This window comes from Pelodiscus sinensis, chromosome 9, assembly GCF_049634645.1.
Source record: "Pelodiscus sinensis isolate JC-2024 chromosome 9, ASM4963464v1, whole genome shotgun sequence".
Lineage (NCBI taxonomy): Eukaryota > Metazoa > Chordata > Testudines > Trionychidae > Pelodiscus > Pelodiscus sinensis.
Window position 1 is genome coordinate 3,114,231 of NC_134719.1, and position 15,948 is coordinate 3,130,178.

The window sequence follows — 15,948 nt, forward strand, 5'->3', positions numbered from 1 at the left end:
TCAGGGACACAGTTATAACATGGTGCCACCTACATTGCACTGTGGAACTGTGGCAATTGACTGTCAGGGGCAGCTACGTTTAACCAAGTTCCTAACGTGGCTGATTTTTGCAGGGCATTAGTGGGGTGGCCGACTTAGTCTGTACAGGATAAACTTAAACAACAAATACTCTGGTACCACTTTAAAGAGCCCACGAACGCTCATGATCCCATCTCCATGTTTTGTTAGTCTTTAAAGTGCGACCAGACTATTTGTTGTTTTTTAAGTTTCTTTTGCAGAGCAGATAGGATTGCTGGCAGCTGCCTCCCTGACAGAGTCCTCACAACAGCAGTGAGCCAAAAAAAACCCCCCCAAAAACTAACTGGACCAGGGCATTCATTCTATTCTCTCTCCTTTCTCATTTGCCTCCTGCAGGGACAAAGTGCCTGTCCATGTTGTGGTGGATCCTGTTCTCAGCCGCGTTTTACGGCCCCATCAGAGAGAAGTGAGTTTCGTGGGAAAGTCCTTTCGACCTGTCCTTAATTCCCACCCCACGGGCTTAAGCTTTGCAGAGAATTCTAGGCAGGCGGGGGATGTACAAGGCTACACAGGACCTTCATGAGGAGGGTCTGTTTCTAACTACAGTAATGGATTTAAGATCATCTTTAAATACGCCAAAGACCTATTCCACCAGAGAGATTGTTCCTTGGTCATGGCCCATTTCATTCCCCATATACTGGTGCTGAGGTGTAATAGTGATGGGCCCTGTATGAAACAGACAGGTTTAAGGTCATCTGGGTGTTAAAACTGGTATTATGGTAGATCACTATAGGAGATCAATTTAGGTTTGTGATTTCCAAGTAATAATTCATATTAGCTGGCGTTCGGGCCTGCTATACGCACATCTGATGTGTTTAGATTAGACTTGCCCAGCATCGATTTGTCTTTTAGTCAAGATACGTTCTCGCTCACCCACAAGTTAGGGAGTTCGTTTGACTTTCTGGCCAGCACTGTGCAGAAATCGCTTGGCTGAATCTCTGGCATGTACGCTTCTGGCCTTAAAAAAAAATCGGAATCTGTCTGCTTCCTGATGGTAACATTCCCCCCATTTATCTGTTACACCCGAAAAGTTGCCTAAAAACAACGTCATTTCACTCCAGGGTCAGCTCCTGGTGTCAGATCTGCTCGCTTTAGCAACTGATGTTTTCAGTACTTCAGTATTGCCCCGCAGAATCATCATAGCTGTTGGGAAATGAACCGGATTCTGCGCCGGCTCGTGTAGCATCAGTAGAACTTTAAGGAACGGCCAGATCCCACAAGGAGCTCAGTGTAGAACAGGGTTTCCTAGGACCCAAATATGGGTCGCCAAGTGTCTTCCCCGGGTGGCTCTGCCCCCCCGCCCCTGTTTTTGAATTGCCTTGGGTCACCAAGTCTTGCTGAATTGTCAAAATGGGTCCCCATCTGGAAAAGGCAGGGAACCGCTGGTGTAGAGCATCAACTAAAGCTCCTGGAGCCTTGGGGGACGTCTACACAGCAACATTATTTCAAAACAATAACTAGCGTCATTTCGAAGTAACTTGGTCTGCGTCTACACAGCAGGCAGATATTTTGAAATAATATCGGAATACCGGCAAGCTGGAGGACTTCGTACTCTGACTCCTGTAACCCTCCTTGCACGAGGAGTAAGGGAAGGCGGAGGAAGAGTGCGCTAGTTCGAAATAAGTGCTGCGTAAACGCTCCCTATTTCGAAATAAGCGACGTAGCTCCATTTGCAGAGCTTGTTTCGAGTTAAGCCCTGCTGTGTCTTAAGTTCCAAGCTCTGTTTGCCTTGAAGCAAGGCCGGCCTGCAACATTTTGGCACCTGAGGCGGGGAACTCAAATGACGCCCCCATGCCCCCTCGCGTGGGCCAAAACTTTGCAAGGTCTCCATTCTGCCTTCTTCCTGTCCTACTCCTCTCCTGCTACCGCTCTGCTACCGACATAGGCACCAGCAGCAGACACAATTTCTATACTCGGGGTTCTAGTGGCGCCCCCCACAGTCTGGCACCTGAGGCGGCCGCCTCAGTTCACCTCACAGTAGGGCCGGCCCTGCCTTGACGCATACAGAGATGTTCTCCAGGAACACACTGAGGTAGGGTTTGTGTGAATGGTGCAGTGTCCCAGTCAGGAAGAGCCGAGCTTGGTTTACAAAGCCCTCGATGCCATTTGTATAGTCCCTGTTCAGGACAGAACCACACCTCCAGGCCTTTTGCCATTGCATGTTAACTGGTTTGATGCTAGCTGTAAATCGGAGTGGGGAACCTCAGGCATGGGGGCCGGATGCAGCCCCGGCTTGCTTGGATCCAGCCCCCGAGGCTCAGAGCTCCCCCCAGCATTAGCGACCCCACACTGGCACTCCAGTCCTCCCACTGCCCCACCGCAGGGCTAGAGCACACAGAATCTACTAACCTGGGCCCCCCTAGACCCTGGTGTGCGAGGGGAATGTGGGGAGGGCCTTTCTCCTTCTCCTCTTCAATGAGAGGTATTTTTGCTTCTCACTTGTGTGTGCTCCCCCCCCCCAACTGATTTTTCAGTGGGTCATTGGCCCCCCAGCCCATCTGCAAAGCTTTGCTCTGAAATCTCTGTTGCGAAATGTCCGCTGTCAGTAATACGTTTGGCTCCTGAGTCAGCAAGGGTAGCTGTGAGTGTGCCTTCCAGTGAAAAACACCTCCTACCCAGAACCAGCAAACCCCAGAGGTAATGTGCTTCAAATAAGCCCCCCCATGCAACAGGCTAGGTGCGTAATATGCCGTTGAGTTTCCAAATGAACACAGGACATGATCAGCAGTTGACTGGGATAACAAGAGGCTGGCTGTGAGCTCTTCCAAGCTAAGCAGGGTCATGGTGGCTGTATGCCCGGCCGCGAGACCAGCAGGAGCTGCGGGGGTTGGGCTAGGCAGTTCAGTAATGTGTGTTGTCCTCTCTGGGTGTGTCTAGACTACATGCCTCCGTCGACGGAGGCATGTAGATTAGCCAGATCGGCAGAGGGAAATGAAGCCGCGATTAAAATAATCGCGGCTTCATTTAAATTTAAATGGCTGCCCCGCTCTGCCGATCAGCTGTTTGTCGGCAGATCGGGGCAGTCTGGACGCGACGCGCCGACAAAGAAGCCTTTCTTGATCGGCACAGGTATGCCTCGTGAAACCAGGTTTACCTGTGCCGATCAAGAAAGGCTTCTTTGTCGACGCGGCACATCCAGACTGCCCCGATCTGCCGACAAACAGCTGATCGGCAGAGCGGGGCAGCCATTTAAATTTAAATGAAGCCGCGATTATTTTAATCGCGGCTTCATTTCCCTCTGCCGATCTGGCTAATCTACATGCCTCCGTCGACGGAGGCATGTAGTTTAGACGTACCCTCTGAGTCAATGCTGGACCAGTGAGGTGTGTCAGCCAGACGGTGCTTGGCTCCAGCTGCGTGTCTGTCAAGCTTTCGCGTGTCAGTAAGATACCATGGCCCTTTCTCTGGGGGAAATGGAGCCTCATTGTCCAGGTCAATCTCTATCTTACCATCGTCGGTATTCCTCATGCACGTCTGAGCAGTCAGATTCGGCCTGTCTAATATCTCTCCCGTGATTTCAGTTGGACACTTCACTTCCGGTCTCACACTGGGTAGAACATTGTTGTGCCTTGTTCAGCTGTTGTATAGTTCCACTCCAGAGGTGGCCGCATTTCAGCCCTAGCGCTCATGCTTCCTCTGCATCGTTAATGTAGCGCGTGGTATTCCTCGGCGGGTGACTGAGCGACGGCGTGCGATCGCTTCCCTCCCCCAATGCAGTGCAGCTGCGTTACTGCGCGCGGCGGTCGTGCTGCGCTCGCCCGTCTGTTCTCAGCAGCTTTTTGCGCAGGGGGTGAAGTTTCTCTGGGAATGCGTCACGAGCCGGCGGATCCCCGGGAGCCACGGCTGCATCATGGCTGACGAGATGGGGCTGGGCAAGACCCTCCAGTGCATCACTCTGATGTGGACGTTGCTGCGGCAGAGCCCTGACTGCAAGCCTGAAATCGACAAGGCCATGGTGGTCTCTCCGTCCAGCCTGGTGAAAAACTGGTACAACGAAGTCGGCAAGTGGCTGGGAGGAAGGATCCATCCGCTGGCCATCGACGGAGGCTCCAAAGATGAGATCGACCGTAAACTAGGTGCGGGGGCTTGTCTGTCTCTAGGCCTGTACGAGATCTTCCAGCCGAAGGAAGAGACATTTCAACAGCTGGTGTAAAGATCTAGGGTCTGATTCAAAGCCCACTGAACTCATTGGGAGTCTGCTCATTGGCTTATGTGGATTGGGTTCCGGTCCGTGCACCTCTGTGCTCATTCAGTGGCTGCTCTCCTGGTGCAAACTCCCAGTGGGATTCACGTGGCGTGTTGGATTCATTTTGAGCCTTCCCGGGCTAGACAGAAGCCAGGGCAGGAGATGGGAGGCTGAGGGAGGGACCGTAGGGGTGGTGAGTGGGAGATAAAGGGAAGGGAGCAGAAAAGATGTGATGGGAGGAAGCAAAAGGCCAGTAGGGAGGGGTGCCCAGGGACATGAGAGAAGTGTCTGAGTGCTGAAGGGGGAAGTTCAAAGTGGGGGTTTGTGTAGGGCCTGCTCAAAAGCAGTTGGAATACCTGGAAAGCCTCCCCTGGACTTCAGAGGACAAAGGATCAGGCTCAGCTGTTTTCTGCCTGGCTTTCAAATACTGTGCCCCTCACGTCTTCCTCTTCCTTCCCATAGCCGGCTTTATGAACCAGCGCGGCTTGCGAGTGCCTTCCCCTATCCTGATCATTTCCTACGAGACGTTCCGCCTTCACGCCGAGGTCCTGCGGAAGGGGAGCGTCGGGCTGGTCATCTGTGACGAGGTACAGAGAAGGCGGCAGGGGCTTCCGGGGTCCCTGCAGAGCCTGTTCTGCTTTCACATGGAGAAAGATCAGGCCTGGCCACATTGGCCTCCCTGTCTTTGAAATGCTCTTGGCTGCTTGCGCCCAGGCCCCGTTCAGCCAGAGATCCCCAGGGGCTGTATGGTCCATAGCACTGTGGGAAGCCGAGTTACAAGTTGGCTAAATGACTTACCCAGCCTCGCGCTGCAAGTCAGGTCTCCCAGCGCCCAGTCCTTTGCTCTGACCGCCGGATCACGCTGCCTCCCCGGAGGTTGCCTACAATCCTCAGGCTGGATCTGCGTTTCCCCACCTGCTATACTGAGGACAGCTCAGAACAGGTTAGGGAGCAACGGGCCCGCTTCAACGGCCATTGATATCCATGGACGTTAGAGCAGGACCAACAGAGCATTGGATTCTTGTGTGTGTGAAGGGCCCACTTTCCTGAGCGCTGGGCTAGCAGGAGGGGCCGGATCCACGGGGCTGTACGTGCGAATCCTTGCCTGAAGGGGAGCCCCTAAGTGCTTTCCCCGCACTGCTGGGAGGGTCTGGCAGTACCGGGGCGAAGGCAGAACTGGGCAAGGTGAGCGATCCTAGCTAAGGAGGCCGTACTCCTCGGGTGCCGGAGTCTGCTCTGCTAGGCCTGTACTGTCGGGAGCTCCGGTCCTGCCAGTAAAATGTAGTTCCATGCAGACCTTTCCCCTTTTTGCTCTGCAATGCTGTGTCGGTGGCCAGCTGCCGTTTGGGCTAGAGCCTCGTTTCCAAGCAAAGGGAGCCCTTGTGTCCAGCCCCGTGAGAAGTTGTACAGCACCCTGCCCGTGCTCTTCGCGCATCCTCTGCCTCCCTTAGAGCAGCTTCATTGAACGCTGGTAACGCTCAGTGGCTAGATTCTGTATCCGCTGTAATGCAGACTGCCAACGAAGCGCACGGTTATCTGTGTAGGTATTTATACTGAGCCCCTCCCCCTGGTATCTGGGCACCTTGTCTTTCATCCCAGATTTTGCAGCATTACAATAACCATCTCAGTTCCCACTTGGAGGCAGGGGATAGTCTATTGTTCCCATTTTAGGAAAGGAAATGTTTGCTTGATTTGGGCCATATAATAATAATAATCAGGGCTCGACAAATAACGTGGCGAGTAGATTACAACCCAGAAGAGCCAGCGCAGAGTGATCTGCGCATGCGCAGAGCCCAGAACCGCGCAAAACCGCGCGGCTGGAGAGCAGGACTCGCCGCTGCTTGGCAAGCCCTGATGATGATGATGATGAGGCTAGTACCCAGGGGTAGCACTAGTCGTAGAGCAGGACCTCTGTACGTGTGCAGAACGGACAGTCCTGTCCCGAGAAATGTCCCGTTAAAATAAATCCCCGCTGAGAGCGCACTCAGACCTGCTCTCCCACCGAGAGCCACAGGGGTTCCCTGTTCACTTTCTTTTTCGTTTTTAGGGCCACAGGCTAAAGAACTCGGAAAATCAAACCTACCAGGCTCTGAACAGCTTGAACACCCCTCGGCGAGTTCTCATCTCCGGGACCCCGATCCAGAACGACCTGCTGGAATACTTCAGCCTGGTGCACTTCGTTAACTCGGGCATCCTCGGTAAGGCGCGGGAGAGCGTTAACCCCGTGCAGCGGATAGAACCCTCGAAGTGTAGGGCTGGGAGGGACCGCGAGAGGTCATCGAGTCCAGCCCCACATGCTGAGGCAGGGTGAAGTAACCCTAGCCCAGCCCCGTCGGGTGTTTGTCCAACCTGCTCTTAAAACACCCTCACGGAGGGGAATCCACAACCTTCCTTGGGACCTTATTGCAGAACTTAACTGCCGCTAGAAAGTTTTTCCTACTATCTCTCCTGCTACAGAGGAAGCCCTTTGCCTCTTGGCCTGCCCTCAGTGGACATGATCATTGTCCTCATTATAACAACCCTTAGCATGCTGGAAGACTCTTCTCAGATCCCTGCCCCCGCCCCCCAGTCATCTTTTCTCAGCTTAAGCGGTGACTCAAAAGGCAGGGTGACCTGACTGGCAGGGCCAGCCCCATCTCCCTGTGCTGGAGAAGTCAGCAGGACCAGCCGTTGTGATGGGCCTGAACTAGGGATGTAAGCTACTAGTTGACTACCTGATAAGCATAAGCTGATTGGATAATTGAGTAGCCACGCCCACCTTGCTGCCTCTATCAGAGAGTGGAAGTGGGGGGGCGGGGAGAGGGAGGGAGCCCCAGTACCATCTGAGCAGGGGAGGCAGAAGCATCCTTACTGCGGCGCCTCTCTCTTTGAAATGTACAAGAGCTGCGGGTGGTAGCAGGACAGCGAGCACCCCCTCCCCATCGACTAATTGAGTAGTCATTGGAAATTCTGTTGACTACTCGATTAGTTGATTCATCGACATTTAACATCCCTAGCCTGGACTGCAAAGTTCAAACGTGAATCTGGCCATTATGCTTATTTATTGTTCCTGTATTCCCAACCACCCTTTTTGTGTTACACACTGCACAATTCGTGGTAAGAAAGAACTTAACGAGCTAAATAGAGTAGGCAGATGAAGGAGCATTTCTCCCATTTCACAGACAGGGGACTGAGGCAAAGAGAGATGAAGGGACTTGCCCTGGGTCACACGGGGAGTCTGTGTCAGAGCGGGGAACTGAACCCCAATCTGAAGTCCCTGCATACTGCCTTAACAAGACCACCCTTCCTCCTGATTTCTTAGTCCTGTGTTGGTGATGTCCCAGGTTTGGATTTGGGACTGTTTCCTTCAAAGATGAGGAAGCCTGTGATTTTGGGTTTCACCTTGTCACCCCATTTATATAAAGGGGAAGAGTGACTTAGAGCCGATTGGCATTGTGAACAGGTGAGTTCTGACATGTTGTCCCTTGAAAGCTAAGCCTAGCCTTCTCCCCCATACATCCTTACGGGGGGGGGGAGGAGGAGAAAAGCATTGGAAACAGAGGCACGGTTTGATCGTTTCTATTTCCTCCTTGCCGGAGGATTGAATTCTTCTGGCTGCGATGTGCAGATTTTGTGTCTGGGTTCTGTCTTGCATTCGCTGCCCTTGTAGTCTGCAATTGGGTTTATTTGAAGAGCACAGCGTATAACTAATCTGTTGGAGTGTTATGTTCTTTGCTGCCTCAAGAGGTTCAGATTGGCTCTGATGCCGTCTGTTAGGAAGGCCAAAAGCTTATCCCAGGAAGAGCTTCAAAGTGAAGAGCTTCAAATCTCATCAAACTAAGTGATTGAGCAACAAAATGGCAAATGAAATTGAATGTGGATAAATGTAAAGTAATGCAAATAATTTGTAAAGTAACCCCAAATATACATAGAATATGATGGAGACTAATTTGGCTACAACTACTCAAGAGAGAGATCGTGGAGTTATTTTGGATAGTTCTCTGAAAACATCCACTCCGTGTGCAGCAGCAGTGGAAAAGCAAACAGAATGTTAGGAATTATTTAAAAAGGGTTAGAGAATAAGACAGAAAATATCTTATTGCCTCTATATAAAACCCTGGTACGCCCACATCTTGAATACTGCGTACTGATGTGGTCGCCTCATCTCAAAAAAGATATACCGGCATTGGAAAAGGTTCAGAGAAGGGCAACAAAAATGATTCAGGGTTTGGAACAGGTCCCATATGAAGAGAGATTAAAAAGACTGGGACTTTTCATCTGAGAAAAGAGAAGATTAAGGGGGGATATGACAGAGGTCTATAAAATCATGACTGGTGTGGAAAAAGTGAATAAGGAAACGTTACTTACTTATTCCCACACTATAAGAACTAGGGGTCCCCAAATGAAGTTAATAGGTAGCAGGTTTAAAAGAAACAAAAGGACATTTTTCTTCACTCAGTGCTCAGTCAACTTGTGGAACTCCTTGCAGAGGATGTGGTGAAGGCTAGGACTTTAACAGGGTTCAAAAAGAGCTAGATAGATTCATGGAGGTTAGGTCCATCAATGGCTATTAGCCAGGATGGGTAGGAATGGTGTCTCTAGCCTCTGTTTCTCTGGAGGTGGGTGACAGGGGAGGGATCACGTAAGGATTACCTGTTGTGTTCCCTCTCTCTGGGGCATCTGGTATTGGCCACTGTCGCCAGACAAGATACTGGGCTAGATGGATCGTTGGTCTGACTCAGTCTGGCTGTACTTGTAGCTCTGTCCAACAGCAAGGATAAATAAACTAGTTCAGCTTTTGCTGTTATTCCAAGGCCTCTGATCTCTTTGTGGTGAACCCTAATGAGGGGGCATTAAATGGATCCCTACCGGGCGCACAGAACTCTCTCACCAGTCCGAGAGCGGGTGTGGGCCGTGTCTGATTCTGCCCTCGGAATTTCATCAGAGGGAGGGTGGGATGGGATTGTATTTCCTCCTCTTTGTCTCCATGGCTGTGTCCAGACTCAGGGGTTTTTTCGAAAAAAGTAGCCTTTTTTCGAAAAAACTTCACCTGCGTCTAGACTGCAGCCGCGTTCTTTTGAAATTAAATCGAAAGAACGCGGCTTTTCTTTCGACGGCGGTAAACCTCATTGCACGAGGAAGAACGCCTTCTTTCGAAAGAGCCTCTTTCGAAAGAAGGCGTTCTTGAATGTAAATAGGGCTTCTTCGAAAGAGAGCATCCAGACTCACTGGGTGCTTTCTTTCGAAAAAGCAAGCCGCTTTTTTGAAAGTTCCGCGTGCAGTCTAGACGCTCTCTTTCGAAAGAGGCTTGCAGTCTAGACATAGCCCATGAGTTTGGAATTGGCTTGAGAACTTATTACAGGGAGGCAGTATGGTCAGTTGAGCTGTATCTTCAGCAGTTCGTGTAACCTCTTCATGCCTTGGTTTCCCCAGGTATAATAATAAGCGGTTGGGGGGGTTTAGCGTTCAGTATGCTTTGTAAATGTTGTGGAGTTGTGTTGCTCACATTCTCCCGCACTGCTTGAATCATTGCTGCTGAGGCAAACAGGGTGACGCTTGCGAAACTAGGGATCCAGTGTTTCCATCCAGGACCCAAAGCCTTGTGGCAGTGCAAGGGGCAGAGGGGAAATCCATCTTTCTGTCCAAGGCCCACGTGCGGGAGACGAGACACTGATGTCACATTTGTCCTTTCCCCTCTCTTTGGGACAGGGACAGCGCAGGAGTTTAAGAAGCATTTTGAAATCCCGATCCTAAAAGGCAGGGATGCAGATGCAAGTGAAGGGGAGAGACACAAAGGGGAGGAGCGACTTAAAGAGCTGATCAGTGTTGTGAACAGGTGAGTTCGGACTTTTTCTCCCCTGAAAGCGAAGCCTAGCCCCCTCCTCCTCCCCCGATATGGTGTCAGGAAAAGTTCTGTTGTGAGTTTTATGCGTTGATAACTGATGTGCCAGTAAATCCCTAGTAACGCTGAAACCTAACGATATACTTAATCATAGAACACTAGAACTGGAAGGGACCTTGAGAGGCCATCAAGTCCTCTGCCCTCACAGAAGGAACAAGCGCCATCTAGACCAGTGTTTATCGATTTCATTTGGCCATGGAACCCCTAGGGTTGCCTAAAAAAAAAAAGGCCCCCAGCGCGATTTGAGAGGGACGGGGAAGAGTCCCGGCGCAAAAAAGCTTTGTCTTTTTAAGAAGGGCTTAGGAGTGCTGGCGCCTTGTGGAACCCTTACTTTTGCTTCGCTCCGCCGAGCACCAATTGGGAAACACTAATCTAGACCATCCCTGATAGATGTCTGTCTTAACTGCTCTTAAAAAGCTCCAGAGATGGAGATTCCACAACCTTCCTAGGCAATTTATTCCAGTGTTTAACCATCCTGACAGTTAAGAAGTTTTTCCTAATGTCCAACCTAAACCTCCCTTGCTGCAATTTGAGCCCATTGCTTCTTGTCCAATCATCAGAGGTTAAGGAGAATAATTTTTCTCCTTCCTCCTTGTAACACCCTTTTAGGTACTTGAAAACTGCTGTCATGTCCCCTCTCGGTCGTCTCTTTTCCAAATTAAAAAAACCCAATTCTTTCAGTCTTAACTCACAGGTCATGTTCTGCAGACCTTTAATCATGTTTGTTGCTCTTCTTTGGACCTTCTCCAGTGTCTCCATATCTTTCCTGAAATGTGGCGCCCAGAACTGGATGCAGTACTCCAGTTGGGGACTGATCAGTGCAGAGTAGAGCGGAAGAATGACTTCTCGTGTCTTGCTCACAACACACCTGTTAATGCCTCCCAGAATCCTGTTTTCTCTTTTTGCTAAACTCTTCCAATGTGCAGTTATACTGTGCAACGGGACTGTCAGACTGACACTCCTGGCTCCCACTAACTCCAGTTCATTCAGATTACAAGTCATATGAAGATTTTTCTAATTGTCCCACGTTTCATATGCCACTTGGTGCCTTAGCATCCTGCTGTTTTTCTTTTATCGGCCTGATGCTAAAGATTGGACAATTAAGACAACTGTCAACTCTGATGATGACACATGAGGCAAACAGAACTCAGCTCATGGCTATGGTGGTTCTGTGGGGCTAAGAGGAATAACCCATGTTTGTGCCAGTTGGGTAAAAAGTTGCAGCCCGAGGAGTATTTTAATACCTAGTCCTTATCAGCCATATTTCATCAGTTGATCTCAAAGCATTTTACAAAGGAGATTGGTAGCACTGTCCTCATTGTACAGATGGGGAAACTGAGGCACAGAGAAGGAGAATAATTTGTGCCAGGTCACCCAGCAGGCCAGTAGCAGAGTTCGTAATAGAATCCAGGACTCCTGAGTCCCCATCAGTACTCTGCCCACTAGGCCACACTCTAAGATGGTGTAATTTTTTTTTCTTTTTTACCCCGTTACTTTTCTGATTATGAACTGTAAGTAACCACGCTAACGAAATCTTTGACAGGTTACTGATTGACAGCCGCAGCGCCTTCCCTAGAGTCTGCTTTGCATTCACAGTCTTGCTGGAGGCTTGGTTCTATCTAAGCTTTTGCAACCATTGCAAATACCATAGAGCAGTTCATAGTCACGGTAAATTGAATTCCACGTTGAACGCCCGCTCTGCAAAATCGGCCATGACCTTGATGCAGCCTGGTGGTAAAGAGACTGTGACACGTGCGTGCCGGAGGGGTAGAACGTACTCCTCCTGAACCTGCTGGGCCTCTGCTTTGGTTCGTGGATTTGACACTGCAGCTCTGGACTCTGTTCAGCCTCCATTGCTTGGGGAATTCCTGCCCTGTCCCCCAGGATGTGGACACCCAGGCATCAGCAACTCTGGGGAGAAAAAACAAGTGGTCCTATGGCACTTTAGAGACTAACAAATATATAGAGTGTCGCGAGCGTTCGTGGGCACAACCCACTTCTTCAGATGACTCATCTGAGGAAGTGGGACTTGCCCACGAAAGCTCGCGACTTGTGTATATAGGGACCAAGGATACCCCCAGCTGATCACACCTAGCAAGTTAGCAGGCAAGGCAGTTGCTTAGTTTGGGCATAGATTCTATAGGGACTTACGCTGTAGGGATGTAAAAATGCAGTTTCAAATGTAACCGTGTAACTGCTAAAAATCACAGCGGTTGCAAGCCCTGCATGCTCCCCGAGAGTAGGACTGGCAGGGGGCTGGCAGCCCCCGCTCCAGGGAGCCAGCGTGTAACCTGTGGGTCCCATGGGGCTGGAGCAGCCCCCCACCCAGGAGAAGGCAGAGAGCTGTTCTATCCCCTACCAGTTAAATTAACCTTTGACATCCTTATTACACAGCCATGTTACTCCGCCGCTGGCTTTTTGATTTCCATGTCACCTGTGTTTCTAATCCCTGTTTCCTTCCTTGCAGATGTTTGATCAGGAGAACTTCAGATATCCTGTCCAAATACCTACCTGTGAAAATCGAGCAGGTGGTTTGCTGCAGGTACGGGACAGTCTACCCAAGTCAGGGACAGAAAAGAAAGAACAAAAGTCAAGGCCAAACTCTCAAGGAATAGTTTGGATTTTAGGGTCTTGGGTTGTAGTGGCGTCTCATGACCAGTGTTCCCTGTAAGCTGTGTGCTTGTTCAGTTGTTCAGGAGAGAGTCCAGTGCTGCCCCGGTGATTAGCAGCGCACCTACAGCTAGGTTTGTGTTTCTCATGGTGGTGCACATTCACACATGCCTGGGTGCACAGAACAAAATTAATTCTGCACATAGGTGGGGGAAAAATTGCACATGGATGGAAACGATTAAAGAACATTGTTTGTGAAGGAATCTGTGGAGGACTAAGGCTCTGCCAGTGAGGGATGTGTTTTTGTGGCCCAGAAAATCTCCAGCTGAGATGGAGGAAGAGGACTGAGACTGGCTTGCAGATCTGCCCGCAGCTGTAAAGTTACCACCCTGTGCTAAGTCCTTTTTCTGTTTCAGGCTGACACCTCTGCAGGCTGAGCTGTACAAGCACTTCCTGAAGCAAGCGAAGCCGGCCGAAGAGCTGAAGGAGGGGAAGATCAGCGTGTCGTCTCTCTCCTCCATCACGTCCCTGAAGAAGCTCTGTAACCGTGAGTGAGGGGTGATTCCGTGCCATCCTGGTCGTGCCTGCGGCGCATTGGAGGCAGGAGCGTCACCAGTCCTGTCAGCCAACCTGTCTGCTCCAAAGAGCCTGTCATCTAATGACCCCATTGGCTGTCGTCTGGCCATCCGCTCCCTGCCTAAATTAGCCCCACATCTGGAGGGCTGGAACCTGTGACCCTCCTGCCTGGCAAGACAGGCCACTGTCTCTTGACCCAAAGGAGATTTCCTGTGGCTAAGAGAACTGAGAGGTCCAGCCATTAGAGGGCAACATTGCTTCACTTAAATACACCCAGCCGTAGCGCTGGCTGGGAATGTTTCCATAGGATCAGTCCCAGGACTGGAAGAGACCTCAGGCGTCATCGAGTCCAGCCCCCTGCCCAAAGCAGGACCAACCCCAACTCCATCAGCCCAGCCAGAGCTCAAAACCTCTAGGGATGGAGATTCCACCTCCCCTTGGGAACCCATCCCAGGGCTTCCCCACCCGCCTCGGGAAATCGTTTTCCCTAAGATCCCACCTAGACCTCCCCCCTGCAACTTGAGCCCATTGCTCCTTGTTCTGCCATCGGCCCCCACTGAGAACAGCCTCTCTCCAGCCTCTTGGAACCCCCCTGCAGGAAGCTGAAGGCTGCCACGAAATCCTCCCTCCCTCTTCTCTTCTGCAGGCTAAACGAGCCCAAATAAGACAACTACGTTTTGGCTAAACATGTTGTTGTAGCAAAATACTAATGTGTTGAAACAAAAACTGTGAAGCGGGGGCAGGGGGCTGGCGATGGGGGCAGGGTCGGACTCAGGGAAGGGTTCTGGGAGTGTGGGGCGGATGCTGGAGGTGGGGGATGTGTGGGAGTGAGGGTTGGGTGGTGAGGTAGGGCTTAAGACTGGAGGCCCACCCTGCCACCGGGGCATTTTCTATGCCCCCAACGCTCCCCCCGGCCACCAGGGGCCTTTTTTTCCTACCCCTTCCCCCGCCCCCAGCTCAGTAGCTAAGGGCTGGGATGGGGGAAAGAGTTTGGAGCAGAGGGGCTACGTACTCAGTGCGCCAGCAGGCGGGATGGTGGAAGTCCAGCCCGGGTAGCACTCCCTTGGGGGCGTGGCTGCCCCCCGTGCGGCTCTGCAAACTTCACAAGGCCACAGTGGTTTCCTGGTTTGGTTTGTTCTTCAGACCCTGCCCTGATCTACGAGAAGTGTGTGGAGGAGGAGGAAGGGTTTGCCGGAGCCTTGGACTTGTTCCCTGCTGGCTACAGTCCCAAGTCCCTGGAGCCCCAGCTGTCAGGTAGCGGCACGGTACCGCCGCGGTGGGAAGTGACGGCGTGGGAGAGGGTGGCTGCTTGCGACAGGGTGTGCGGACTTTGACTCGGTTTCCCTGCTTTGGGGTGAGCTCGTAGGGGGAGGCAGGTTTCCTGCACAGCGCTGCGTGTCTGCACCCCAGCCCAGTTATTGGTCACTTCCCCTGCTGATCTCAAAACATTTTACAGAAGCGGGTGAACATTGTCCCCACTCCTCAGGGAAACTGAGGCACGGAACAATTAAGTGACTCAGAGGCAAAGCTAGGAATGGAGCCCAGGTCTCCTCCCTGTCCACTGGATCGTGCTGCCTCCCTGCGCAGTGGCAGCGGGGTGTGTTAACGCTGTCTGACTTGCTGTTTGTGCCAGGGAAGATGCTGGTGTTGGATTATATCCTGGCTGTGACAAGGAGCACCAGCAATGACAAGGTCGTCCTGGTCTCCAATTACACCCAAACGCTGGACCTCTTTGAGAAGCTCTGCAGGACCCGCAGGTCTGTCGTGGGTCTTAGGCAGGGGTGGACGATACTTTTTAATGGGCGGGGCCACTCCAAGATTTTGGCACGTGGTCAAGGGCCCCATTTCTACCGCGGGGGTTGGGCGGCTGGGACATAGGTTGGGTGCAGAAGGGAACTTTAGGGTCGCCAGGTGTCCGGTTTTGAACCAGACAGTCCAGTATTTGAGGGTTCTGTCCGGGAAACAAATTGAGAAAATACTGGACAGATAAAATGTCTGGTATTTTCTGATTAGGTCAGTTTTATTATTATTAGGAGTATCAGTTCGTAGCTGCGAACTGCCTGGCTGGTCGACACGCGCACCCTGCGTCAGTGTGTCTACTAGCCAGGCAGTACGCAACTACGCGGGGGGGGGGGGGGGGGGGAGAATCCCCGGGACCGAGCGTGGGATTGGCAGCGCTCTGGGTCAGTCCTGCTCTCCTCCGGCCGATTCTCTCTCCCCCCCAACGCCCTCCGACCAGCCCTGCTTCCGTCTGGTTCTCTCCCCCCGGCCAGCTCCACTCCCCCCGACACCCTCCCAGCCAACCCTGCTTCCCGCCAGCCGATTTTCCCCCACCCCATGTCCCCCTAGCCCTGCTGTCCCCTCCCCCCAGCCAGCCTTGTTTCCTGCTGGCCAGTCCTCCCCTCCCCCCGATCTCCCCCAGCCAGTCCCACTGCCCCACCAGCCCTGCTTCCCACCGGTTGGTTTCCCTCCTCACCTCCTCCCAGCCAGCCCCGCTCCCCTCTCCTCCCCTCCCAGCCGGTCCCATCCCCGTCTTCCTCCCCCCACCCCACCCCCATCTGAGATCAAATGTGTCCGGTATTTTTTTTTTTAAGCCACCTGGTAACCCTAGGGAGCT

At 51.9% G+C, this 15,948-nt stretch overlaps 1 protein-coding gene across 1 annotated transcript in view; it reads left to right on the top strand.

The window, feature by feature from the left end:
- RAD54L (RAD54 like) overlaps positions 1-15,948 on the top strand; it is a 29,423-nt gene that overhangs the window by 7,747 nt on the left and 5,728 nt on the right. Inside the window, exons 6-14 of the mRNA XM_075935909.1 lie at positions 415-484; positions 3,866-4,154; positions 4,727-4,851; positions 6,312-6,462; positions 9,953-10,079; positions 12,613-12,687; positions 13,172-13,302; positions 14,475-14,585; positions 14,965-15,088. Of these exons, the coding sequence (XP_075792024.1) occupies positions 415-484; positions 3,866-4,154; positions 4,727-4,851; positions 6,312-6,462; positions 9,953-10,079; positions 12,613-12,687; positions 13,172-13,302; positions 14,475-14,585; positions 14,965-15,088 (1,203 nt within the window). The remainder of the gene's footprint in view (positions 1-414; positions 485-3,865; positions 4,155-4,726; positions 4,852-6,311; positions 6,463-9,952; positions 10,080-12,612; positions 12,688-13,171; positions 13,303-14,474; positions 14,586-14,964; positions 15,089-15,948) is intronic.